General features: G+C 40.2%; 2 protein-coding genes across 4 annotated transcripts in view; both read left to right on the top strand.

The window, feature by feature from the left end:
* gramd4a (GRAM domain containing 4a) overlaps positions 1-27,030 on the top strand; it is a 471,921-nt gene that overhangs the window by 298,766 nt on the left and 146,125 nt on the right. The gene's annotated exons all lie outside the window — the stretch shown is intronic.
* The window catches only part of tbc1d22a (TBC1 domain family, member 22a), a 163,629-nt gene that overhangs the window by 132,411 nt on the left and 4,188 nt on the right, over positions 1-27,030 (top strand). For all 3 annotated transcript variants that reach the window (XR_014272295.1, XM_082510800.1, XM_082510801.1), the window contains exon 13: positions 2,961-3,056. Coding sequence is in view for 2 of the 3 variants with exons in the window: in XM_082510800.1 (XP_082366926.1) it covers positions 2,961-3,056 (96 nt within the window). In the remaining variant the exon portion in view is untranslated. The remainder of the gene's footprint in view (positions 1-2,960; positions 3,057-27,030) is intronic.

Raw genomic sequence — 27,030 nt, 5'->3', positions numbered from 1 at the left:
ATAGATTTCACGTTAATGCTGGATTGCTCGTGGAAATGATAGATGACAAATTTTATATTAACTGTCAAGAAAAATCACTCTCTAAATTATGAAATAGTCTTCACAGTGGGATTACAGAGAAAGAGGGAGAAAAGTGAGTAGCAGACATTTGTTGAATGAGACTGAAGGAGGTGACAGATTGTAAGAATGGAGTGGCGACAGAGAGGGAGTGACGGGGGGCAGAGCGAGAAATAGAGCGGAAGTCAGAGTTTCACGGCCCCGCTGGTGCCCTCAACCATGAACTCTCTCTCACACACACACAAACAAACTCATAGAAGAAAGGAAATTAAAACTTGGTGAGTCTTTGGAGAGTGATAAACATTGTGCTCCCATATGCCACTCATATACTCACTCGTCTCTTTGTGTGTGCGCGCTCGCATGTTTGCTTGCTTGCTTCAGTTGTTTGCTTCGGCTGCAATGCCCGACCAACAAGCCACTCACCTGCCAGTTTACAACTCCCATCACGCCATGCTTCGCTGTTCACAGACACCCCTCTTTTTGTCTCACCACTCCCTGCACTCTCCATTATTCACTTTTTCATTGTTTCTCACGCACACAAACAAACAAACGCGCGTGCACACAGACGCTGTTAATTGCATAATTGTAAAAACTGGTTTAACTAAGTGGGAGGCAAAGCGAGAAGGAAACCGAGCGACAGGATATGTACGCAGAGGCGTGGGGAGAATCTATCTGTCTGCAAAAACCTAACAATGTTGTGGGGGGGAAAAAGAAAAAAGACAGAAAGAGAGAGCGAGAAGACAATTTCTGTTTTTTCGAACATCAAATCTCTGTTCGTTTCTGTATATCCATTATTAATCTGTTTGTTCCTTCCTTCTTGGAGGGAAATTCAATTATCACAGAGGAAAGGCAGTTTCTGATAATTCCTGCAGAGTTATGGCTCACTGTTATCCACTGCATAAATGAGCATGGTGATTAAAGATCAGCTCGTACACTTGATTACAGTACTTGGCGAAATATGGAACATGGCACTGTCTGTGTTATTTAAATGCAATAAGTTAACTGACCAGTGTTTCTCCCTGATTGACTGTTTTGTGGGGCGGGTGATCTCCACTGCGCCGACCTCTGAACCACTCTCTGTACTGTGTATGAGAGAATAATGGACGGTTTGTCAGTAAATGCACTTCCTCTTCTGCCTTTGAAATGAAGTTAGGGTCTGAAACTCGTGTGCTGCTGAGTTATAGCCGCTGTTATACGGTCGAGGAAGCACTGCTGATGATACATTGCTGAGTTATTGGAACGTACAGCCTTTGGCATTTTACTAATCCACCTGTGCCAAAGAGACTGCAAAGTTTAATATCAAATTATAGGACGTGTGTGTTTCATGATTTTGAGCACCGCAGTGCTCCATTTGTTTTTTGTTTTTTTTTCTAATACCACGCACTATTAAAGTGGACACATCAAGGCGCACACTTGCAGAATATTCATTAATTTATGGGATTATTAGGAGTGTTTTTCTTGCTCTAGTCTTGCCTTCCCTGTGCGCTGACCACTCATGTTCCCACATTTCTGAGCCAGGAAAAGCCTGCTAGTGAACATAGAAATTCATGGGTGCAATTCCATACTTAAATTGCATTGGTTAATCAGGCTTGTCAATAAACTTGTCAGTTTGTTATCCTGTTTATGTAGTGGTCACTTTGTAGCAAAATGTCCTGTTTTGATCTCTATTTCAGTTCTGAGAAGTTGAATTGAAACAGGAAAACAGGAAGGGCTTTGCAAGACTCAGCTAGGAGATTTTATTTTCCTGAATTTCTGACAAGTTACAAAAAAAATAAAAAATGGAGAGAAAAATTTCACGTATTGCTGTCAATCTCAAGAACAGGGAAAAAAGCAATGCTACAAAATATGATTAAAAGTGTCTGTCCAGGGGAGATAAGGTTACAGAGCCCTGCCGCACTTGCATACAGACTGCCTCTCGCTCACTCAGTCACTCCTATACTGTTTACATCTCTCTCTTTTCTCTGCACTTTTGGTTGCCTTTTCTTGCCGTCAGACTGAAGCTGGGTCCTCTTACACAGCTCCTGTCTTCCTGCCTTTGGTTGATTTTTGACTTCCAGATTCATGCAAATGTTTGGTTGTCACTCCAAGCTATTTATACAGGAGTTTTTATTTCTTCCCCAACTGTTGTCACAAATAAGCCTTGCCCCGAGCTTTATTTGAGACTCAGTCTGGCTGTCTTTAATACCACCACATTTGTTTGGAACAGCAAAAATTTTAGGTGTCCAGTTAAACCTTGATGTTCCCTAAAATAACACATGTTGTAACCTAACTTGTCAAAATGCCTCCAGAAAAGTCCTCATACCAGGATGTACTTTGAATATTGTGTTCCTTCTCTAAGGGACCGTATACTCCTAAGTCACTTGCATTCAAAAGGCCTTGGTAATTATCCCCTCTGTGATGGTGCTCTGGAGAAAAATGAATAGAACAGGGAACATCTTATCCTTTGTCTTACTCCCTTTTTAATTCCCTCTGCTCATTGCAGAGTTATAAAAAAAAAAGTAAGCCACCATACATAACGAGCAGCTGAAATAAAAAGCTGTGCAGAGGAAAAGGGGATTTGTATCTTTCTTTCTCGCCCTGCAAATGTAAATTTCTGGATTTTGACAGGAAAAGAATGTTTTATATTCTCCAATTTTTTTCTATTTTTTCCCCTCTGTCTCCTTTTTCGTATGCGTGGCTAAATACATCATGCAAAACTGCTTCCAAATCTTCCCTAAAATGAAATTGTGATGAAAGACTGGAGTGTTTGAGCTTCTCAGAGATGCTTTGCTCGCACTCTTGAGCTTCCGTTTGAACAATATAACATATCTGAGATGGAGGTGTTGTTTGTTTTCATGCTGCAAAATGTTAAACTTGTGCTAAATCAACATCATATGTTTGTTTTTTTTTATCTCGCTCACCAGGCTGAACCAGAGGGCTTCTCCCATTTTCACCTGTATGTGTGTGCGGCCTTCCTGGTGAGGTGGAGGAAAGAGATCCTGGAGGAGAGGGATTTTCAGGTAACGGACACAGACACAGAAGGCGATGGTGTTGATATTGACATTTGTTTACATAATATGAATATTTATAAATGCCATACTTTGGTTATAGGGGTTGGGGTGGATGTAAAATTGTGTTTCTATGAGAAAACTTGTTTTTAAATCATAGACCGTCCACAGTAGTGCATATACAGCACTGTGCAAATTTCTTTTGGTTGCCTTGGAACAATAGAAATGGATATTTATGAAAACGTGCAAGCATATGTGGAAATATAACAATGTGAATTTCAGATACTGTTCATCGTGTGATTCGATCCATTTTAGCTGCTACTTCTTTTGTTTTCTGAGCCTTTGGTGGCTCAGAAGTTGCTTTTTGCAGATGATGTGGTTCTGTAGGCTTTATCAGATGGTGGGCTCGAGCTTGCCCTGGAGCAGTCCTCCAAGTTTGACACCATGGTCCACAACTGGAAAAGTTGGGAGTTCCCACTGCAAGTCATGGGCAAATTACTGCCCCAGATGTCTTGGGAGCTTGGAGAGGGCAGTGGGAGATTGACAGATGAATTGCGGCGATGGCTCCAGTGATGTAGACACTGGACCTGTTTGTCGTGGTGACAAGAGAATTGAGTATTAAAGCAAAGCTGTTCATTTACTGGTCAATAGTGAGCGAAAGGACGAAATTGCAGATATGAGAGGTGTGAAAGAGCTTTCTCTAAAGCAGTGGTTCTCAGGCTTTTTACATCTTCCCCCACAAAGCAGGAAGAAATATTTTCAGGCCCCACCTAAACAAAACAATGACAGAAAAGCCTAGCTGCAACTTTATTTAGATAATAAACTCATTCACAATAATGCCTTTGGTAATTTTTTTTAAACAAACAACTTTCATTTCAAACAACTATTTGTAACTTTTGTAACTAGACTGCTTCATTAGTCTGCACCACTTCTTCAAAAAAGCATCAAGTTAACCAGAATGTGAATATTGCCAAACATGGAAAAATAAAGTTCAGTCTTAGTCTTACAAAAAAGAAACCCAGAAACATGTGAACAGAGATAATACATATATATATATCATTTAGTGAGAATGTAATACTGTTCACCCTTAGTGACTGCAGTGAGCCTGTTTTTGACTGCACAGCTGTGGTGGGGCGTGGTCTGCTGCGGGGAAGGCGGACGCACCTGAACGGCACCCCCAATCACTCAAAGTAGATTTGCTATTCCTCCACATCGAAAGGAGCTGGTTGAGGTGGTTTCAACATCTTCTGGGCACGTCCTGGGCAAGATGTTCTGGGAATGTCCTACTGGGAAGAGACCAGGACATACCAGAGAGATTATATCTCTCGGCTGGCTGGGAAACTCCTTGGTGTTCTCCTGGGTGAGCTCAAGGAGGTGGCTAAAGTGAGGGAGGTCTTGGTTTATATGCTTAGGCTGCTGCTACCACGGAGCGGTTAAAAGTGGATGGATTGGACTTCTTCTTTAATCTTCCACTTGTCCACTTTCCTCAGATTTTTTTTATCCACACACTGCACACCATGTTGAGGTGCCTCAAGTGTTTTGGGAGTCACCTTGCCAGTGCAAAATAACTTTATCATTCCTGTTAGACTGTGTTAACAGAAACTGGAACAAATTATGGTTTTGTTAGACAGGCTGCTTGTTACAAAGCACCTAAAGACACATTTTAAAACAGGCTTTTTGCTAAATGTACTATTATATGTGTTTGAATGATTCATAGGTTAGTGTTAACCAAGTTCAATAAAACAAAAACAATAAAATCAAAATGGTCAGATACAAGGACTGGTCTGAAAATGAGTGGTGGAAAGTAGCCAGAACACCTGGAGAACTTCTGCTCAGGAGCACTTTTTTAAAAAGTAATAATAAATTCAGACTCCTTGGAAGCAAAATATTTTAAAAAGTGATGGGTGGCTCAAGACTTCTGCACAGATCGGTGAATTAACTAGGGTAATTGTTGTCGCTTGTGTCTATATGGGGGAATAAAAAAAAGATCTTAAAAAATAAAATTCCCAGCTGCTTAGTCCCAGCAGGGGATTAGTTTAGGCTTGGAATAATTCTGCAGCAACTGTGTGGTAATGATGGCAGAAAAATCGAAACCCTTTCGGCAGCAGAGAGAGCGATTTGCACTCTGAGCACCAAAATACTTCAGATTTTGGTCAGTAGACGGCAAAACTGCGGAACCTTAACTGTGCCGACTGAAGAGTTATTGAATAAACCTTTTGAAGTAACTAACAGGAGACTCTTCACACACAGCACGTCCCAGAGATAATTGTTGTTCCATAGTTTTCGAGGCAGAACTTGCTCAGTGTGTTGAATTTCCACTTGAGATTTTACAAGTTGTGATACTTGAGAGGTTCAAACCTGTGTGGGCTGTCCGAACACTACAGATGTACACAGGAAGTTACACACGGTGCTGCTTTTTCTGTCCAGTTGGTGATGCTGGTGGTGATTTACTCTATGCAGATGAATCTGTCGGTTGTGCGAAAGCAATATTAAAACAGTCTGCCAGACTGCGGAGTTGTTCATGGCCTACATCCCTCTCCATTACTTCCCTGGTCATTAACTGCGAGGTTCAAAAGTCGTTGTGAGTGCATTAGTAGATGACAGTAGACAGCTGCCAGAAGGTGACTTTGGTTGCCAGCTCACTGGGGGGACTTGCCTTCTTAACGGTAGCAACACATTCTAGCATCGTCACATATAAACCTCATCTCTGCTCGTTGGCAGCTCTCTCTGATTCTCTGTCTTGTTGTATTCTTCTAACTTATCCGTTTGGGTTTTTCTCAGTGCTCTGTTCTCTATTTTTCTTCTTTTTAACATTTCCCTCTACTTTCTCTGCTCCTTTCTTATCTTATCTCTGACCTTTCTCTCTTGTTTATTGTTGATGTCTTGTAGTCCTCTGAGTCCTCTCACTTCTGTGTTCACAAGTCAGAAATATAAAAAACATCATAAGGAGGAGGATGAGACTGAGAAGTAATCTTACGTGATACTTGAGATAACATTGACATGGAGGATATAAGATGCTCACAAGCTGCTTTGACTGTCCAGACAGCTGAGCAGATCTGCTTTGCTAAACACAAGTGTTAGGATTGGACAGATGGACACTTTGTAATGCTTGTGCCTGCATAAGTGTCGTCGCTAGGTGTGAGTTTCTCTTCTAACCACTATGTGAAGCTCAAAAATACACACTCTTTTAAGCTTGCACAGTGTTTACATTATAACTTTTTGTCTTAAATGTGCTTTAAGTGCATGTGTGTGTATTTGATTTGATTTTGTATTGTACACATGAATGCATGCACAGACACATATTTACACTTCCAACTTTAAAGTGTGACTTTCTGACTGGTTTTGCATGCGGCCGATGCAGTGGCAAACAAGGGCAAACAGTCTGTTCTCATGAAAAAGACAAAGAAATGTGAGGTTTTGAGGAACGAGAGAATCTTAATGGGAGAGTAAGAACAGATGCAATTTTAGAGCCACGGAGGAGAGAAGTTTTTGCACCGAGACCATAAATACGTTGTTGCACACTTTCCTCTTGTTGTTCCTGAGACAGTTTTATTTAGACCAGTCTTACGGATGATTAATTAAAGCCGAGCCTGCTTTGGTTTGCAGCTTGCAGGCACTTGAGGCTTGAGGCAATACATTTCAGAATGAAGCCAATAAACAAAAGGACTGCAGTATCTGGTTTCCAAAAACACTGAAAGCACAGCTGCCTCTTGGTTGGAAAATATGTAAACTGTGTTATCTATGTTAAAGAGGTATATTTTTACTCGTATTTCTGAATTATGGCTAATCTCATTGGATGACTGATGTAGCACAGCTCAGTACTGAGTGGATATCAGCTGATCAGCTAATAACATAGTTTTTATTTGCTAAAAGAAGTGACTCGTAGTACTTCAGAGGTCCTACACAGGTCCGTTTGACTTCAGAGCCCCTCAGTTGGTTATATAGAATGAAAAGAGTGACAAAAGTACATCTGAAATGAATACAAGCAGCAATCAAATGGCTTTACTTGTGTTCTTGATATTTGACGGTCATGACCTCAAACCATCTTTTCTGTGCCTCCTGTTTCATCACGTAATAAATGTGAAGAAGTCTTCAAAAGTCGCACGAGTTGGTTACAGTTCTGAAAAATGTGTGCTTTAGGTGGAGGCCAGTTGATTAACCCTTTAAGACCTACCATAGAACCAAGTCCGCCAGAGCTTATATTATATTTTTACATGCTGTGGAGCCATTTTTGGGAGCATTTCAAGTTGATGTACATCAATACAACCATTATAGCCCAGATTTTAATAATATGTATTCATTAAGTGCATAGTAATTACATAAATTGCAAAAAAGTGCAATAAACTACAAAAAAATTGAAAATCGTTTTTGATTTTTTAACATATATTTGTAGTTAGAGAAATTTAAGAGGCTTATCCCTCAAAACTGTAAATACAAAAAAGTTGCACAAAATAGTTTCCCACCACAGGAAATTTATTTTGAGTGTCTTCATAGTTTTATTTTTGAAATACACCAATTTTTATACACTGCAGGAAAAACGAAAATAAATATTATACTGCAAATTTGCAAAAAAGCAGCATATGCATCAAAATAAACTATTTCCAGCAGTGCAATATGAGTCCTAAGCATCCCAGAAACGACACAGAAAGTCATAAAGTCAAAGATAACTTTTAAAAAGAGCAGTATAGGCCCTGAGGCCCTGATCGCAAAAAAGACTACATTTCCGCGAAAATGACGTCACTTCCGGTTTCGGCCAGGTAATGGCGGAAATGCAAAAGTTCGTGCTGACGTCTATTCCAACGTAGGAAGTGTTTTGAACAGCTGATCGGACCGGCAAAGCGTGTTTCTGGAATATTATGTTTTTGTTCCTGCAAGCGCTTTTTATGCAGTTTTTGCAAAGCTTTATGTGGAAGGAAACCGTGACCGAGGACAAGCTGATGGCACAATATGTAAGTACAACTCCTCCGGTTTCATATGCAAAAAAAATTTTTGCGCTAGCTTACGTGGTTGCAGTGCTACCGGGATTTAAAAATAGTTACGCATAACAGAGCGTTCCCGCTCCGATCGGCTCTAAAGGGTTAAAGATGGTTCATCCACTCAGTGAGACACTGGAGGCTATCAGAGTCTGAAGATGAGACACTGACTGACTCGTCTGTCCTTTAGTATTCTTCATATCGAGCTTAAATAAACTGGTACTTCTTGTTGGAGTCCAATTCAGATAGAACTTAAGGTGGTTCTAGTTTTTTTTTTTAATGGGTTTCTGCAGTTTGAGACTATGCACACACAAAGTCCTTGCTAACCTTTTGTGTCATTAGGGGATTGTTGGGATTGTTGGCATGTTAGCATGACATCCTGTAAGTTATTTAATGGGGGGATCTCCACAGATCTGGCTTGTTTGTCCAGCACATCCCACATTGATTGAACTATATTTTAGATTATATTTTCCTCCTTTTCCTTGATATATTTTGATTTTATAGCTACAGTAGGTACTCAGTCACCCACAGATACACACGAGAAACAACACACATACTCATAAATAGCTACAGCCAAATGTCATCCTGACATTTTCCCCCACCCAGTGCACAACAAATGAGCTCTCATCATCTATTTGTTTATGTCTTCACGGGAAGTTGTTGTCGGTACGTAATGGAACACAGATGTCCTCTGTGTGTTTGTCTGTGTGTATCAGTTTGTTTATGTTACGGACTGGATGCATATTTATTTATATATATATATTTATATATCACGAATATATTGAAATTGTGGATTTGAGTTAAAATTACAGAAAGTTTTACATGAAAATATACAAACCTTTACTTTTGTTTACGGCCTTTGACAGGCATATTGCCTTAAAGGGGGGGGGGGGGGGATGGTTTGTTTTCTCTCATTTGCTAATTCAATTTACCAAGTTTTTTGATACAGATTAGTGTCTGTGTGGAAAGATAAGTAAAGATTTCTTCTTCTCTCAGCTTTAGTGGTTTAATTCCAAGAGATTTCTGCCTCTGATCCGCTGAGCCTTAGAGTTTAAACGTGGACCTGCCAGGTTCTTAAGGGCCTGTTGAACAGACCTTATCTCCACATGCTTTATCCAGCAACCCTCACATCCCTCTCCTCTCAAGCCTGCTTTTCCTTCTCTTCCAATCTTTCTCACAATCTCGGTTAGTCTTTTCTTTCTCTTACTAATTCCTAACTTCTCTGTTTTTTTTTTTTGCCACTTTTTATTTCTTTGAGTCTCAGCTTCGTATTTCTCTTTTTCCTGGTCTCTTTATTTCATTCTGGCTTTCGTTCTTTCGCCATTTATCTCTCTGGCATTTATTCTTTTTCTCGCTATCGTCTTTTTCTCTCGCTTCATTGAACTTTATCTTTTACAACATAAATAGTAGAAGGATTCTAGTAGGGCTGCGCGATTAATCAAATTTTGTTTTCAGTTTCATTTTTGTCTTCCAGCAATTATGAAAACCAGATATTGGAGACAAAATTGTTCTGTATTCATTTTCACAAAGACGTTTTCCTTTTTATCTTGTGATTCAAATGTGGCGCAGCCCCTTTTGCAGTGTTACACTTTTGCTGCTGCCTAAAAGCCCAAATTATTGTTCAGCTTGAGCAAAAATGGGGCAAAGAGGTTTTCATTTGTAAAATTTGTAAAATGTATCTCAAGGAATTAAATTCTTAAAAAGTTTTTTAAATAAAGCCTGTCGTCTTCAGAGTTTCTTTCCATGTCTGCGAGGAGTCAGTCGGTGCTGGCTTAATACCCTTCTTCCAATTGACACCTCTGGCTCATGGCACCACAGCAATTCCAGTTAGAGATTCATTAAACCAATGAAAACAATAAGTCCACATCTTTACATATCTCTGTCACCACACTGTTCAAACTTTTGAGAACTTGTAATAAGCCCATCTCAGTGCAACAACATGTTTATTTCATGCTTGTCCCAGTGGGGATGTTGTTTGCCTCAGATCAGCATCTCTGGCATTACTCAACTCTCTTTTCCATTCCTATTTAACATTCTTTAAGGGAGACGTCTCCTCCTTATATTGTCTGCTACAACATGCATGCAAACACGTAACACACGCTTGCAGCGGTATAATAAAGGTTTCCAACCAGTTTCAATCAATCTGCTCATTATTACACTGAATTGCTTCTCCAATTTCCCCAGGCCTGGAGGGAAAGTTCACTTGTAGCAGCTAGTTAGAACAGTACAACATTAACAGCTTGTTCAGCTCACAGTTCTAAATTGTTTTGATTGATTTGAGCTTTGTTCAGGTGGAAAACGATATGCTCTTGAAAATCTATGGATAACGTTTTTGTCCTAGATCGAATACTCGAAAAGCCTCAACTTTGTTCTTCTGTTTATTCTGGTGATATACTGAGTTCTCTAATTCTGCCCAGTCACTGCAGTGTAGTCACTAGCTGTGGAAAAAAACGTGAGCTAATTGACTTTAATGTTAAATGTAGAATGTGAGGAGCAGCGGCGTATGACAAACTGCTGGCGAGTTACATTCTCAGGGTCCTCAGAGGGACCGCGAATGACTGATTCACTTTAATAGTTTTAATTAAAAAACGCATGCAGAAAGTAATTTAAAAGGATAATTCATGCATTGTTATCAAACATAGTAGGGAGAGTAGCTGTGAATCTCCTCTCTTGGTTGTGGGATTGGATTGGTTAAGCTGCAAAATGAAAAGCAGGAGTATGGCACTCCCTAAGCAATCTGCCTTTCACCGTTCCACCTCAGCTAGCACACTACCGCAAACTGCCGGCCTGGGCTGCATGGATAAGTTGGTGCACGCACATTTCCACGGATTCTTTTTCCCTCTGTCACTCAGAGTCACACGCCCATAGACATGACAACATAAACAAGCACAAAAGCTGTTCTCTCTCACACAATACTATTTCATTCACACATTTGTGAGTCTACTAGCATGCGACCACTTTGAAGCACACACCCACATACTGTACGCACAGTAATGGGCAAGCAGGGGGATATAATGCAGGTATGTGTTTGCACTGCTGTTTATAGGAAAGGCCAGCACAGTCAGCACATTCCCATTAGTCTGTAATGCCTGCAGACGCTAACATTGCCACTGCAGAACTCCTAAGTGACAATAAAAAGCCTCTCCTCTTTTGTTTCTAAGACTTGACTGTGGCCTGCAAGTTTGACTAGTATTCACAAGTCCCTTAAGATTCACATGTAAGAACCATGTAACCGTGCTTTGTTTGTGATATTTTGAAAATGAGCAATGACCACTAGCCATAAATTCAGTTTGATGCTGCTTCTTGTTTGGACTTTAATACCAACTCATATTCACTAATGATGTACTCCTGTTTTTTGTTTCTACTGCATAATGTACACTTGCAGTCAAATGTTTACATGTTCTGGTGATGAACATGAATTTTATGGTCTCGCCTCCAATTAGTTTTTCAGTTAAAATGGTTGCTTTCTGGGGCAAAACTGACTTTTAACTGTTAAATATATTTTTGATGGATTTGAGGTCGAAACTTTGTTAACCTTCCTTGTGTCCAGGTTTACACTGATGATTGGAGATTATGCTAAAGGATTTTGAGATTGTCTGCCAACTTTATTGTTACAAACAATGTTACGCCTTCTCTGGTAGAAAACAAGTACTAGAGAAAGATGACATGCTTAAAAGTTTAATACAGCGTTCTTGGACTTGATTTGCCACATACCTCTGGAAATTGTGTTTAAACATCTGAAGCTTTACCTTTTATTTTTCCAGTCCACCCCCCACCCCCACCTTTTTTCACGTGGTCAGGATTAACCAAGCTTTATCTCCTCTGTAAAATTAAGCCAACACTTGATCACCACAATATAACACAAAGTATGTTCAACTTTAGGGATATCTGTCTCTCCAGTTACGAACCTTAAACCACTGTGAATCCAGTTCACCTGCTTTGATGCAAATAAAAGTGACAGCAGGTACACTGGAAAGGCAACCCCCAAAAAAGGAATGGGTTTGTGGATAACGGCCACACACTATCACTCGCTCCCTTCTACTTCCTCGCTCCTGCCTGATTTTCCTCTAGTTTGGTCTTTAGTTTGTGTCCTTTTCACTACTGGTAGGATGAGACAGTCCCTGCAGCCCATTCAGGTAGCACAGGTAATCCAGCTACTACAGAATGGCACATCCATATATGGCATTACAAAAAAGGTTTGCAGTGGCACGCAGAGAAGCTACAGGCTATACTCAGTCATGATTACCAACAGAAAGTTTACTGCCCTTGGCCTTGACAAGTTAAAGACATTTTGTAACTTTCAGCTCTGCTGAATTAATCATCTCACAGGGTGTATGTACATTTCTCACCTTGTGCATATAGTATTGACCCCGAGTTGATTTCAGAGCAGCCCAAATAAATTAAAACTAAACTCTTGAGTTTCTTTTTTCTTAAAGCTGTATGTTGTGCAATGCTTTCACCTAAAATAACAGTTCAAAGACTTTATTGTAAGCTCAATATGGGAGTGACATTCATATTTATGATCAGTGCATGCAAAGTGTCAATCTCCAGCTCTATGTGTTTTCAACAACTTCTGTTAATCATGCATCAGGGCATCATTATATACAGTGTATGCAACTAAACTGACCATGGCCATCTAAAATTGTTACCTTGAGATTTATATTAGTAAGGACTGCTGAATAGTCTCTATCCTGAGGATGCTCGATCCTTGTGATTGTTAACGTGAGGCCAAGCGTTTGTGTGAGTACAAAGCTTTTAGTTCTGTGTAAACGATTACAGTTTTTTCAACAAGGCACCGAGGAGATCGGTCGTGACGGAAGTGAGAGGTGGAAGAGCCAAAGAGGGAGAAAAAGATATTTTCTCACTTTAATTAATGGTGTGTGAAAAAACTGTGGACCTTTGTAAATGTCAGCTGCTGTCCTCAGATCAGTTACGTGTGGAGAACGCCTTGGGTTAGCCAGCCTTGACAATCACGGAAAGAAGGGGTACTCCAAAGGAACCAGAGTGTTCTGGAAATGTCAGCGCTATTTCAATCACTGTCACAGGGCGCAAGGAGCAAAACCTTGTATAAGATCCTTTTTGTTTTTTTCCTGGACTATGAGCAGAAAACAAAAATCCCAATATAACATAAATACATTGCAAAAACGGGCAAGTGCACCACTCTTGTGTTGTAATATAGAATATATGTAAATAGACTGTTGTCAGGACAAAAAGCTTACCCTGCCGCTGGTCTTTATAAAAGAGAAGAGAAACAAGCCTTTTCCCTATTTAGAGTGCTTATCTGCACCACCCATTTCTAAATAATAATGCAATTATTTTACTCTGTGACACAATTCACAGAGGTCTCCTTTGCAAGAAGAAAACTCCAAAAATCCATTCAGTCTAATTATCAGAACAAAGTGTGTCCCTGTCGAGACGCCAGGACAAATTGGAACTCTGATGATTTAATCAGGACATCTGGTCACTCTAGATGTTTTATTCTGTCAACACAAACGCTGCAGTATGTTGTGAACAGTGTGATCCAACGAGTCCTCTACTAGAAAGAAAAGAATAGTTTTATGGATGTTATTTTAAGGTGCCATGTGGTAAAAAGTTCTTTTTCTTGCCCATTTCTCAAGCTTAAAGTTTGTTGTCCTGATTAACTTTTCTTTTTTTTTGTCTTTGCTTGCATATGTGTACATGAGTTGCTGTCAAGATCAACACCTTGCAATTTCGCGTACAGAAGCCGGTCCCACCTCTGATCATTAATTCCATACTTTTCACCTATTTATCACAACAAAGACCTTCTCATTTTCTCTTCCTGAACTTTCTTCCCAAACTTGGTTTGCGTCAGCAATCGCTCACAGGGGTTTGTAGCTGCTCTGATTGATGACACTGTAGTCAATAGTGTCGAAAGTGAGACAAGGCCACCTCCGGTAAACAGCTTTTAATAATCACCTTGCTGATTGAGTGCTGCGTCCAATTTGGCATATGAATCTATTCGTGCCAAAACAAGAGGAGAGGAATAAAGGACCGGAAAACTCAGAGCTTATATGGTGGAAGTAATTGTGTAACCCTCCACCCCATCCTCCCGTTTACTCCGTGACATCCTTTTCTTATGGCTTTTCTTACGCCTACACGCTTTCCATCATTGACAGCCAAAGTTTGCTTTCAGGCTAACTCGTGCCGGCTTGTACTGTGAATTAATTTGCTGTACGATTTTGATGACCAAAGCTGCTTGGAAAGTCAGTCATCAATCACGGCATGGTATTGAGTAGACTTGAAGTAAGGAAGTGTATATTTGCGCGAAAAACGTGTTCACAAATGCATTTGTGTATTAGCTTTCTAATTTAGGTGTGGTGTTGTTCTGTTGATTGGTCCAAGTTAGCCTTTGCCAGGAAATCATTTATCAAGTGAAAATAGTCATGAATTGGATGATTAGTTTGCTCTTTGAGTACCATTACCAAAATTATCATCTGATGAGGTTTATTCCCAAATAAGCACAATAGTAATGGGAAGTTTACAGCTTTTTCCCTTTTTTGCCCTGAGATAATAAAAAACAGGAGTTGCTCTGTCAGCCTGTAAGCTAACTGCATGTCCCCTTCTCAACTCAGTTAAGACACAAAAATGCCAAATAAACAGCTATATCGACCTGCTCGTGAGGAATAAACAGAGTGCAACAGCAGCAGGAGAGGGAGAAATAGATTTTTAAGACTAAGAGAAGAAAAGAGTTTTTGAGGAACGCTGTGGGTCATGAACTGAGACATAAATATTGAATTTTAAATTCAAATACCCTTCTATGCAGTCAAAGCGATCACCAACGCACTTCTGCTCCGGGGTTTTTCTCATGGATCTCGAACTCGTGATTAGGAGGGCATTAACCTTTCTGAACTTGCTGATGGTTTGAGATAAACTGTTTAGTCTCCAGTTTTGCTTTTGTTTGATTTATTGTAGTAGAGTTCACGGGGCATCCACGTGTTACATATTGGGCTCATATATGCGATAGAAATGTATTTCAGTTGTTGGTTTCATGCATTTCTTGTTTGAAAGTGTGACAGCGAAACAGTTTTGCTAGGATTTAGTTGATAATTGTTGATATGGAGCAGGGCCAAATGGTTAAATATTGAGTGCTTATGTACTTTGATATTGCACTCGCTGAAAATCGAGGGGAAATATCACTGTAAATGCTTCAATGCACAAAAGGAGAGACAACTGTTTCACCGCTTAAATTGCTTCTGGCGGGATTGTTCCAAAGGTTATGAACTTGTCATTGGGTTGGCATTGACTGATACCAAATGGATGCAAAGCTAGCTCCCTATAACTTAACTGTGGAAAGCAAAGGCATTTTTGTCCTAACAGAGTGTCCATACACGCTTTTTTATTGTACTTATCAAAGCCATTAAAACAGGTCTTTACTGTGAGGTTGGAGTATCCAAATGATAAATGTGAACACCCACACTTGTAGTTCCATGTGTACTGAAAGCTCTCAAGCAGTCTGCCATTTTCTCATTCTTTAATCCCATTCACTCCCCCGCAGTATTTAAATCACCAAAGGTGCTGGCCAGATCCACTGTCTCCTCGAGATATAAATGTATGTATTTTATTCATAATGCATTAAAAAGCACCTTTTATGAGCTTGTTTATTTTGTTTTCGGTTCTGTAGTCTAGTCTTGATCTACTGCTCAGCAGATATATTAGTAATTGTTGAATTATCTTGGCATATTTAACCTCTTCAAAATATTTTTTTGGGCTTTTGTGACTCCAGAAGCGCATAAATGAGCAAAGCAGATTTCTTACGTTTGTTAACCATTTAAGACCTATCATAGAACCAAGTCTGCCAGAGCTTTTTACATTCTGTAGTGCCATTTTTGGGAGCATTTCAAGTTGATATACATTAATACAACCATTATAGCCCAAATTTTAATAATATGTATGCATTAAGTGCATAGTAATTACATAAATTGCAGAAAAGTGCAATAAACTACAAAAAAATTTAAAATCGTTTTTATTTTTTTAACATATATTTTACAGTTTTGAGGTTTATCCCTCAAAACTGTAAATACAAAAAAGTTGCACAAAATAGTTTCCCACCACAGGAAATTTATTTTAAGTGTCTTCATAGTTTTATTTTTGAAATACACCAATTTTCATATACTGCAGGAAAAACGAAAATAAATATTATACTGCAAATTTGCAAAAAAACCCAGCATATGCATCAAAATAAACTATTTCTAGCAGTGCAATATGAGTCCTAAGCATCCCAGAAACGATACAGAAAGTCATAAAGTCAAACATAACTTTTAAAAACACAAGTATGGGCTCATGAGGCCCTTATGTTAAAAAAAAAACAACTACATTTCTGCAAAATGACGTCACTTCCGGTTTCAGGCAGGACATGGCAGACATGCAATAGTTCGTGCTGATGGAAGTAGGAAGTGTTACAAACAGCTGATAGGATCGGCAAAGCATGTTTCTGGAATATTATGTTTTGTTGCTGCAAGTGCTTTTTATGCGGTTTTTGCAAAGCTATATGTGGAAGGAAACTGTGACCGAGGACAAGCTGATGGCATAAGATGTAAGTACAACTCCTCCAGTTTCATATGCAAAAAAAATTATTGCGCTAACTATTTTTAAATCCCGGTAGAACTGCAACCACGTAGGTTGCAGTTCTACCGGGATTTAAAAATAGTTACGTCACCGGCTTTAAAGGGTTAAGATAGACCAGGGGTAGGCAATCTTTCTGATGATGAGTGCCATCTAAAATTTCCTCAGAAGTCAATGTGCTATATGATTGCATTAGCAATAAATTTAGTAACGCTCTATATGAACAGTTACACACTATATAGAACCACTTTATAGAATTATATTTGTTCCCAGATGTCGGCAGCTATCAGCGAATAGTTATCAGCTATTTTGAAACAAAAAACAGACACTTGTTATCCATAACAAGAACTCCATAACAGCAAATGAACTGTACAACAGAAAATACAAATGCTATTTATGGTCTCCTCACAACAGTGATAAGAAAAGTAAACTGAGCCAATATGGCATGTTTGTTAATACACATGTTAATGTGATCTTTGGTCTCCCACTCAGAGACACAGGTCTCCGAGTGTCCAGCATTCAGACGGCTACCTGAGGACACTCATGTGAAAGAAAATCTGCTCACACAGATATGTAGAGCCAAATACTGTCAACAAGGCCTCTGCAATGTGACAGTGATGTACACTGTCTTATTGGTATATGTATGATTGCTATACATTTTACATCAGATAAAAACTTTGGTTGTAAGCTTCAGATAATTATTTAATAACAGCCAGACAATTTTAATGAGAATAAGAAAGCATTTCTTTGTGCCCCCCTTTCCCTGTTAATGCCCTACCTGCCCCCCTGTCAAAACTTAGCAAGACCCCCCATGCACAGTTACCAGCTGTCAGCTGCATAAAAAAGGATCCTGGCGTTATTTGTCTCTCAGAAACAGTTCATAACTTCCCTTCAACTCATTCATGTCACCTAAAAGGTAAACCTGTTTCTCCATCACCTGTTCAGCTCTGATGATTCAGTAAGGACATCTCCTGGTTTCATCTTCATGTTTCCCTCTCACCGCATATCCAAACTGATATCATGACCAGCAGCTTTACAGCTGTGGCTCCAGCCAACATCAGCTGATACTAGAAATTAATATTAAATAAATTCTAACAACAGCTGATCAAGCTTAAACGTGCTGCTGTTGTTTAGCGCAACATCAGCTGGTTTCCTCTTTCTGGTGCAAAGTGGGAGATAAATAAACAAGTGAGACGATCAGCTGATCATTGATCAGTTTCATGATTGAAGTAGCAACAGGAGAGAGAGGGGAGAGAATGAGAGAAGAAGAGGCAGCTGCAGTGTAACGACAAATTAACTCCGGCTTTGTGTCTTTTTCATTGTAGCTGAAGTTCGGGACAAACTGTGTTCCTTTTCAGCTCAATACGAAACGCGTGATATTTTCTCTGAATACGAGACCATTCCGTTTTTTACAGGACGGTTGGCAGCTCTACTAACTAACTTTATGAATAAAATAAAGTTCACTCTCAGTAACATCATAGCACCACACAGCTGTATATAAACTCCGTCATGCTAGCTAGTACGCAGTACGAGTAATTGTAACGGACTGTAAAAAGTCAGCGCAACGAAAATAAACTCCACCTAAACTTGGTTTATATCTGACCCAGATAGACTGCAGGTCATAGCTTCTTACCTGAAGTTAAGTTCACCTGACACTCGGACCGGCGGCCGCCTCGGGTCTCTCCTCTTGCCTCCCCTTTCCCTCATCCACCTGCTGGCCTCCACCACTTGCTAATGTTACTGAATCTGTGGAAGCTCCGCCATAGCCACCACCAAACAACTGACTTATTTTTACACACCGGCCAGCATTCTGCTTAATGAAAAAGAAGACTGATGTGATTAACAGGTCAAAATTAAAATCCCACCACCACCCCTCCTTTAAGCCAGCTTTCTTCTGATTGGCTGCACCTTGCAAACAGTAGGTTTGAACAATAGGTAGGTGGGGCTTCCGTCATAATCAGAGCTGTTTGTGTTAAGGAGCTCTGCTGCACTGAAATAGAACCTGAGAATGTTATGAAGGATCAAGCTTTCAGGTTTTTGTCTTTTTTGCGAATTGATTTTGGTGCATGTTAACAGTTAGCCTAGCCTTGCTCAGGAACCAGTCTTAGCAGATCACCAGTCTATAAATAGTAAATACACCTGTTTGATAATTATGGCATTGTGCTGATCAGTGGTGACAGTGCATCAATAAAAAAAACTCCCATCAACATTTACTTTGGCCGTTTTGTTGCCATAATAAATGAACAAATTACCCATAGAGACAACATCACATCCTGCTAAGTGCAGCTTGGCTGTGCCATCCTGTGTCGGCTCTTACCTGTGCATGCTACGGTGCCCCACTCCTACATTAGTACCCACTGTTTGCCAGAGTGCCCATTTTGTGTAATTATATGAACTACAGCAAGCTAATGGCCCCGACAGAGCACTGCCTAGGCCTATTACACCTCAGGGTGCTGCAAAACACCATTACCACCAACAGCAACCTGGAGTGTTTGTGCATGTAGGTGACAGGATGTGTGTGCAACTGCACTTTCTGCGTAACGTTCATGTAGATGTGTTGGTTGGAGGTGGGTTGATACATGTCACAGAAACACAGCAGTTACAGCCAAAAATTGGTGCTTTTAGCCTCAAATGCGCGTCTATTGATATGTGTATGTGCGTACCACACCTGTCATCTCTCCTCCATTAATTTCTCCACGGCTTTAGCCGCTTGCTGCTGGCAGCTGTAGTTGACACAGCAGAAAGGATTGCAAGTTTTGGAAGCCATTGCATCCACTTCATTTACCACCATCTCATCTTCTGCCTGTAAATTGACTATTTGGTTCACAGGAAGTGATTTAATTGCATGTTTGTCAGTATGTATGTATGTGTGTGTGACTACCACTGATAAATAGTATCTAGTGTAATATTTCTCTCTGTTTGAGGCCTCAGCTCTTTTAACTAATAATCATCTGTGACTCACATGTATACATAATTTAGGTGCTCGTGTTCACGATTGTCTGCCCAGCTTTGCAGGTTATTGAAGATTGGCTGAGTCGGCAGCTCGTGCCTTTCAAGGTCTTAAAATCAAACACGTGCAGCTCTTTAGATGAGAATAAGGATTGTGATGGACTCAATTAGATGGATGGATGGACTCATCTCCCCACACAGTCAGATCCAGGTCAAAACATTGACTATACACATAGCTAGTACAATTTACTTGACAGTGGCCTTGGCTGTCTGTTCAACCATTATGTTATCCCATTCTCTTTTTAAAGAAAGAGCCTTAGCACGGCTCTATTGACAAGCTGCTTTCCCCTCAGTATCAATAGCCATTAACCACTTTAAGCCTTGCCAAGCGTAGGAGATGGAGAGCTAATTGCCTTTTTTGTAGCATACAGTATACTGTAATGGTGAATCAATGTCTTTGTTAGTATTGTGGGATAAATGGATATTCATGCCTGAACAACCACATGCACCCACACATAGCGCTAGCGACATTAACAGCATATCTACCTACACATACACACAAATGTTTGTTTGGCTACATTTGTGAGGACATCCTATAATCAAATGGTTTCTAAACCATTTTACTCTACCCAAAAACTGAGGGCTTAAACTGTCATTACTGCCCTCTGTTAAGAGGTTAAACAGTGTTGAGAAAATTAGCTTTGCCAAAGTAAATGAACTAAAATGTAAAATTTTATATATTTAGTTTATCATTTGCTGATTCCTTTTTTACACGGACTGTAACAAATACACATTCATCGATATGCATTTTTCTTTTATATACTTAAAGCATGAATGCTGCATTTCATGGATTCCAGCAAAGACTCACTCCTTCACACTAACACTGGTGGCCTCTCAGTGTGGAGTGTTACCACCTGTGTAGAGTGGAGTGAGTGCAGTATTCCCCCCTGACAGCGAGATGTATGCAATTAAACAGTATTAGAGTCATTAGCTCAACACAAGTGATAGCCAGCAGATGGTTACCATGCAGAAATATGCTCTTAATGAAGCTCCTCAGTCACTATGGGTGTATGCTTGTGTGGCCGAGCACGCATGAGCGCGCTTATGTGTATGTAGCGTGTATGGTCTATTGGCTATAACGCTCAAAGCAGCACTTGATTAGACGGCAGTTGGTCCTCCTCTAGCATAACCATTAGTGCCTGTGGTTGTTTATAAAAATGCTGTAGCACATGGTTAATTTCATTCATGCTACTTCTTTATCTCTGTGGAGGTCAAAATGTGTGACGAAGATGTTTTCTACGAGTCTCTAGCCATTGTAGGGATTTTGAAGTGTTTTAGAGCTTTAAAAACAAGCTTTATATCATGAACATCACTGAAAACTGACAAACCTTTTTTGTTAACATCAGTAGGTCCTTGATAAGAATTTGCATTTATTACACATTTTCTTAGCTGGATCTTGCTAGTACCAGGCTGGACAACCTTTCGCCTGCAGAACTACTTTCTTCATTGGACAGATTAAACAAGGTGCGGGAAACATTCCTTGGTCCATATTAACATGTGTCCATGTGCCAATAAAATATCCCCCCATTATTGAACCCCCACCAGCATGAACCGATTACAAACAGCCGGATGGATCCGTGCTTTTAGTTGTTTTTACACTAAATTATGAGCCTACCCTCCAAATGTCACAGCAGAAGTCAAGAATTGGTTGATCAGGTAACATTTTTCCAATCTTCTGTTGAGCCTGTGCAAATTGTAGCCTTAGTTTGATGTTCTTAACCAATAGGAGTGGAGTCCAGCGTAGTCTTTTGATACACGTTGTGTTTGTAGATGCTCTTCTTCATTATTTTGTATGCAACAAGTGATTATTTTGACTTTTGATTTTGCCTTTGGCATCAATAAGGCAGACCTTCTCACTGGATATGTTCTCTTTTGTCAGCTCATTCTCTGTAGACTATAGAGGTGGTAGTGTGGGGAAATCCCAGTATATCCACAGCTTTTGAAACACTCAGACCAGCCTGTCTGGTATCAACAACCATTCCACATTCAGAATCACTTAAATCGCATTTCTTCTCCACTCTGAAGTTCAACAGGTTGCTTGATCAATGTCTATTTGCCTAAATGCATGCATGAGTTGCTGATTGGTGTCAACCAGCAGTTAAACCTGCTGAATATTACCCAATAATGTGACTGGTACACGTATATGAGTATCAAACAACCACATGACTTCATGTTTATGTACAATGGACGTTTCAAGTTTCCACAACTGGTCCTTACTACTTACTTTGGAGCATGGATCCCTTTAGACACGGAATCATTCCACACCTACACACTTTGAAACCAACGCAGCCCAGTGAACTTTTCCTCTTTATTGTTTAAGCAGACTCCTGGTGTCCGAGTCTGCATATACAGTATATCACTCGACGTAGTGAAGGTCCAACGTCCAAGTGAAGTGAAAATAATCAAAACATATTTTTGAGTAATGGAGGACTTTAAAATAAAGTTGGCCATTTACAAACCTGTCATTATCAATAATAGCATATTGGCCCAGATTTGGAAAGACTCATGCTTATCATGAATTTTCTCTCTCATAACTGAAGCATGAAATACGATAATATGTAAAGCCCACGCTTGTTTAGCTTGTCTGTCAGTTACATCCTCACTCTCCTGTCAGGCTCTTGGAAGTGGTTAATATATATATATATATTTTTTTTTTTACTGACAGCATCTTCAAGACATTTTTTTTAAAGCTCTTCGTCCTTGACAGATTTTCTCCCTGCTTCATTTCTGCTGTAAAGATGTTGAGTCCTTTTCAGCCGTCATGAATTTACTTCCTCTGTGACAATAAACCTTGTTGCTTCAGCCTTTGGGAATTTCTCCAGGTTAAACTGGGGTAATAACAATAGCCTCGCGACACCGAGGCCACCAGTAAGTCATAACTGATTGCAGATTGTGCTTTTGCTGAATAATATCCAGGAAAAATCTTGGCTACAACATCAAGAGTGTTGCAAGTCCCCAGGGAGTTTTTCTTTTTGTAAAAGAGCCTGAGGCTTTGAGGTGCAGTAGGGGAGGTGCGTGGTGTCTCACCCCCAAAACTACTGTGCTTATAGGTACGTTTGCAGTCCAGCTACAGTGAATTGGCTGTGGTATTAAATAAAATAAAATAAATGTTTAGTTATTTGCTCTTCTTTTTTGTTCTGTTTATATTAAAAAAACAACAACTTGTTATTGGCTTAACTTATTAGACAGATATTGAGCAGGACATCTCCAGGTCAAAACAATTCATTTAATTTTTCTTTTATTTTATATGATTTGTCCTAAGAAGGAATAACACTCTGCTGGCTGTGAGCAAATTTTGTGGATTTCCAACTTGTGTGTGTGAACGTGAACTCGAGAGAGAGCATGAGCGATGAAAGGAGAGAGCTGATAGTGATGCTCTATTGAATACAGATGAGAGAGAGGCAAGCTGAATTCTGATCAGGCTTTCTTCCACTCTTACTCTTCCTTCCGCTCGCTCTCTCTTTTTTCTGTCTCCCGCTCCATCCCTCTGAGTGAAAATACTTCAGAGGACTGTGTCTTTCTGAACCAAGGGGGAAGTCAGTAGGTCAACCTTTCAAAGTCAACGTCCAGGCCCTCCTCTCAAAGGTGCAGCTATTACAGTGAGGGCCACCCCCTCCCCGTCCCTGTAGAATTAACAAGCGTGTGGATTTTGATGTTAGAGATATGGAGCAGTACTTTAGAGGAAATCTGATCCTGAACTGAAAATCCTGTTTCATGTTTAACAACACTAGAGGCCGAATTTGTTAACATTTTTATCAGCGCTCGCTCGGTACCTGTGAAAATTTGTATTATTATTTTTTTTCCCTTTTGAGAAACTCCGGCAAGGTTTTAACGCATTCCAAGGGCCTCAGGTTCATCAAAGTCAGTCAATAAAGTAATCTGCAGCTAGTCTCCTGGAAAAACATATTTCTACATCAGCTGAATGTCAAAACTGGTATTCAGCTGACTTCACCTATAACTTATTCAGAAGACCGGGGTGAAGCGAAAGCCTGATCTCAGAAAATATCTAGCCAGGATGGCAGCTTGGAGCTTAATTAGTTGAAGAAAGCATGTGCTTCCCCCCCACCCCCCTCCCTCGCTCAGAATACAAATGATTTTTGGTGAAAAGTCACTGGGGTCGTCTCACCGCCTCATTAAAACCGAGCGAGGTTGGGAAAAAAAATTAATGGAGCCAAACACCTTCAATTTAATACGTAGGAGGGTAAACTAATACAAAGTGCCTTGCTGTAGTAAATATCCCCACTTAAAGTTTTGTATAGTTTGACTTTCTCAGTAGTCGTAGAAAGATCAGCGTGAAGATGCAGGAGCACATCGACGCGTCCGCAGCGTAATGGTTAAAACCACGATTGCGACGCGATTAGGTTTCGGTATTTGAAAGCGTCTTCGAATCCTTTTTGTAACAGGGTCACATCCTCTCGGATAGCAGCGAACTGCTTAGGACTCAGATGAGTGTAGACACCACAGTCCCAACGTGATTTGTCCTTCGATGTGATTATCAGCAGCGTGATTGGTTGTAAACCCTGTTGTCACGGCAATGATTTCAGCCTTGATGATGAAAGCTCATGGGACACTGATCCGTAGCATGCAGACACACACACACACACACACAATCGCTCTGTCTCACTGCTAACCAGTCTCATTCCCCTTTGAGAGAGAGGCATTAGTCGGTGAGATTGAACTCTTGCATGTGTGTGTGCGAGTGTGTGTCGCTGTTGTCTGTCTCCTTACTTACCCAGTAATGTACAAAACAGGAATCTGGGGAAAGGCTCAAGCTCCACTGAATTGTACTTGACATTTTATTCTTTCTTTCCTGATTTTTTTCTCTCTCTTTCCCTCTCACACCATACCCTGGACCCCTTTTTTCTGTTTCCGTCTCACAGCTGTTATTAAACCACTTTGACTGAGTTAATAACATCTGTGTCACACGCACACACACAAAAGCAAGTGTAACTGTGCCTGTCTGCTACAGTACCTTGTGCAAACCAGAACCGCAAGTGTGCATCTTGGTGTTATCTGTCTAAATACACTAATTATTATACTGGGTTTGGTGTACCTGTACACTTTTTTTAAAGATGGTAAAATGAAAATGAAAAGCAGAACAGAAAGACTTAATATAAAGATTTGAGTGAAAGATGATCATGGAAACATTGTGTTATTTAAAAGCTAAACAAAGAAACAATCAATAATTGAACTGAGCAGACCTCTCATTTTGAAATTTATGTAAGTAAATAAGTTTTATGTTTGAAACCAAAGTCGTTTCCAATAAAAATAAATGGGTTCTTAGAATTTTCTCTACCCACATTTACAGTCTTTACATAAAATAACACAGCAGCCTGCCCTCCAACAGCAGTTCAGATTAGCACATTTCTAAAACGTCTTAAAGACAGTCGTAGCTGACGCTTTCCTGAGGTCATTTGGAGGTTATTCCAGAGTCGTAGCGCGATGACAGCATAGGTGTGACCCACCCTCCCCATTTTGATATCAGGATTACGAAAGGATCTTGGGGGAATGTATGTATTCAGCACATTGACCACATATGCAGATGTAAGACTGTTTAAGGCTCTAAATGCGAACACTTTCACATTTAGTGTATTCTGTAATGCATGGGGAGCCAGTGCAGGACTGCTTTGTCAGTAACCTGCAGCAGCATTCTGGACAGAAATGTTCATGATGCACACGCAGGGCAATTCTCTTTAGCAATGCTGCTGGAATATGTGGTGTATGGTTTGGCTTTCTCTCACTAAGATGAGCTTCCCTGTCTATGTTGCACCAGAGGATGTTTTTATCATCAAGCATTAATGATGCCTTCATAGATGTGCAAGTCACATCCATGTGCAGAGATCCATACTTCCACAGATGCTGGATTTTGAGCGTTTTTGATGGTTTCTCTCCTTTTTAGCCAGTCCCTGATTCCTGAGTCCATGCACCCCAAAGATTTGTACTTCCCAGCTTTTCTGTGCATTCTTTATGTGGTTATGTTTATCACATCTGATCAGTGGCCTTTGCACATCATTGTGTTTCCTATGTCCTTTGGATCCGATTAAGGGGAACAAACTGAGCGGACACCATACACGAGGCATCTATGTATAAGTTACCTGGTGGAGAGGGAATCTTATATGCTTAAGGCCACTACAGGACCCCGGACTCAAGTCCACATCAGGTCATTTTGTGTATCATTCCTCTCCCTTCCTGCTTTCCTGTCTGCGCTGTATTCGACTTTCAAGAAAAGGCTGAAAATGCCAAAAAAATATATGAATATATATAAAAGGCAGACAACAAGCCAAGGCATTTAATTAAAACATTGCACCCAGCTTCTGACATTAGCCAGATCTACACAAATTAAAAGCTCGTAATCCTGGCAGACCTTTTATCAAACGCAGTGCGTACCAGGTCGAGGGAAGTGGTGCAGCTGTATTGGCTCTACTTGTTTTTCCTTTGCCAAAGGAAGAGCTCGTCTAGAGTTCTTTGCTGGGTCTTGCTTGAGTTCCAGAGAAGAAGTACAACTAGGTCACCTTTTCACCTGCTAGATGAAAAGGTGACCCAGAGAGCAGCTAAACTGGAGCAAGCACATTTACAACTGACTGAGAGTTGGCCGGAGAACAAAGCAGACCACGTTCACGTGTGAGCTGGCCAACGGGATGAATATTTGGCTATCAGCAGATGGCCAAATCCACTTCTGTTTGGTGAGGGCATTTGTGTATGTGCGTGAGAGAGAGTGTGATTTTTGACTTTTTTGGTAAAGTGCAATTGCCGCTTTGCCCTGGTGGTTAAGCTGGCTACATGTTCACATTATGCCACCTTACAAGGTCATTTATTAGCATTTCTTGTTCGTCTCCCTGCCTGTTTGTTGTTTAAAAGCCAGGAGAGCCACCTTTTTGATTTATTTCAGTGTTTTGACTGATGGATATTGTTCAACTTTTAAAAGAATTTTATTATTATTATTATTTAGGTCCTATAAGATGACGGTGAGGTCCTACCATCTCTGGAAAAGGCATAAATCCAAATTGGGATACAGAAAGTTTTATTTTCTGAATATAATTACAAGATGATGGATTCTAAAGTTCTGTCCTTAAGTGAAGCAAAGAGCCCAGACTCTTTTTCTCTCTTATTCTCTCTCATTGATTGCCTAACCATGTACCAGCTTTGTCTTACATTACTGTGAGACAGAAGTAGTGCTTCCACTCTCATTTATAATAAGTACAGCACCTCGACCCCCCAAATTGGTTCCTTGTCAGGTACAGAGGAATCAATGTACGAGCGTGATTCTGACCTGAAACCACGCTGCTGAGCTTGAAAAACCCCTAGTTTTGTGTGGATATAATAGCCGACAGTATAAAAATTCATCAGCTGCTGCCCACAGATTGTGATTTCCCTTTTTTCTTTCCTCATGTCCTCCTCTAGCCTCTTTTAATATTGATCAG

The sequence above is a fragment of the Aulonocara stuartgranti genome (genome assembly GCF_965226115.1).
Source record: "Aulonocara stuartgranti genome assembly, chromosome: 17".
In the NCBI taxonomy this organism is placed as follows: domain Eukaryota; kingdom Metazoa; phylum Chordata; class Actinopteri; order Cichliformes; family Cichlidae; genus Aulonocara; species Aulonocara stuartgranti.
This window is presented reverse-complemented; position numbering and strand designations above follow the sequence as displayed.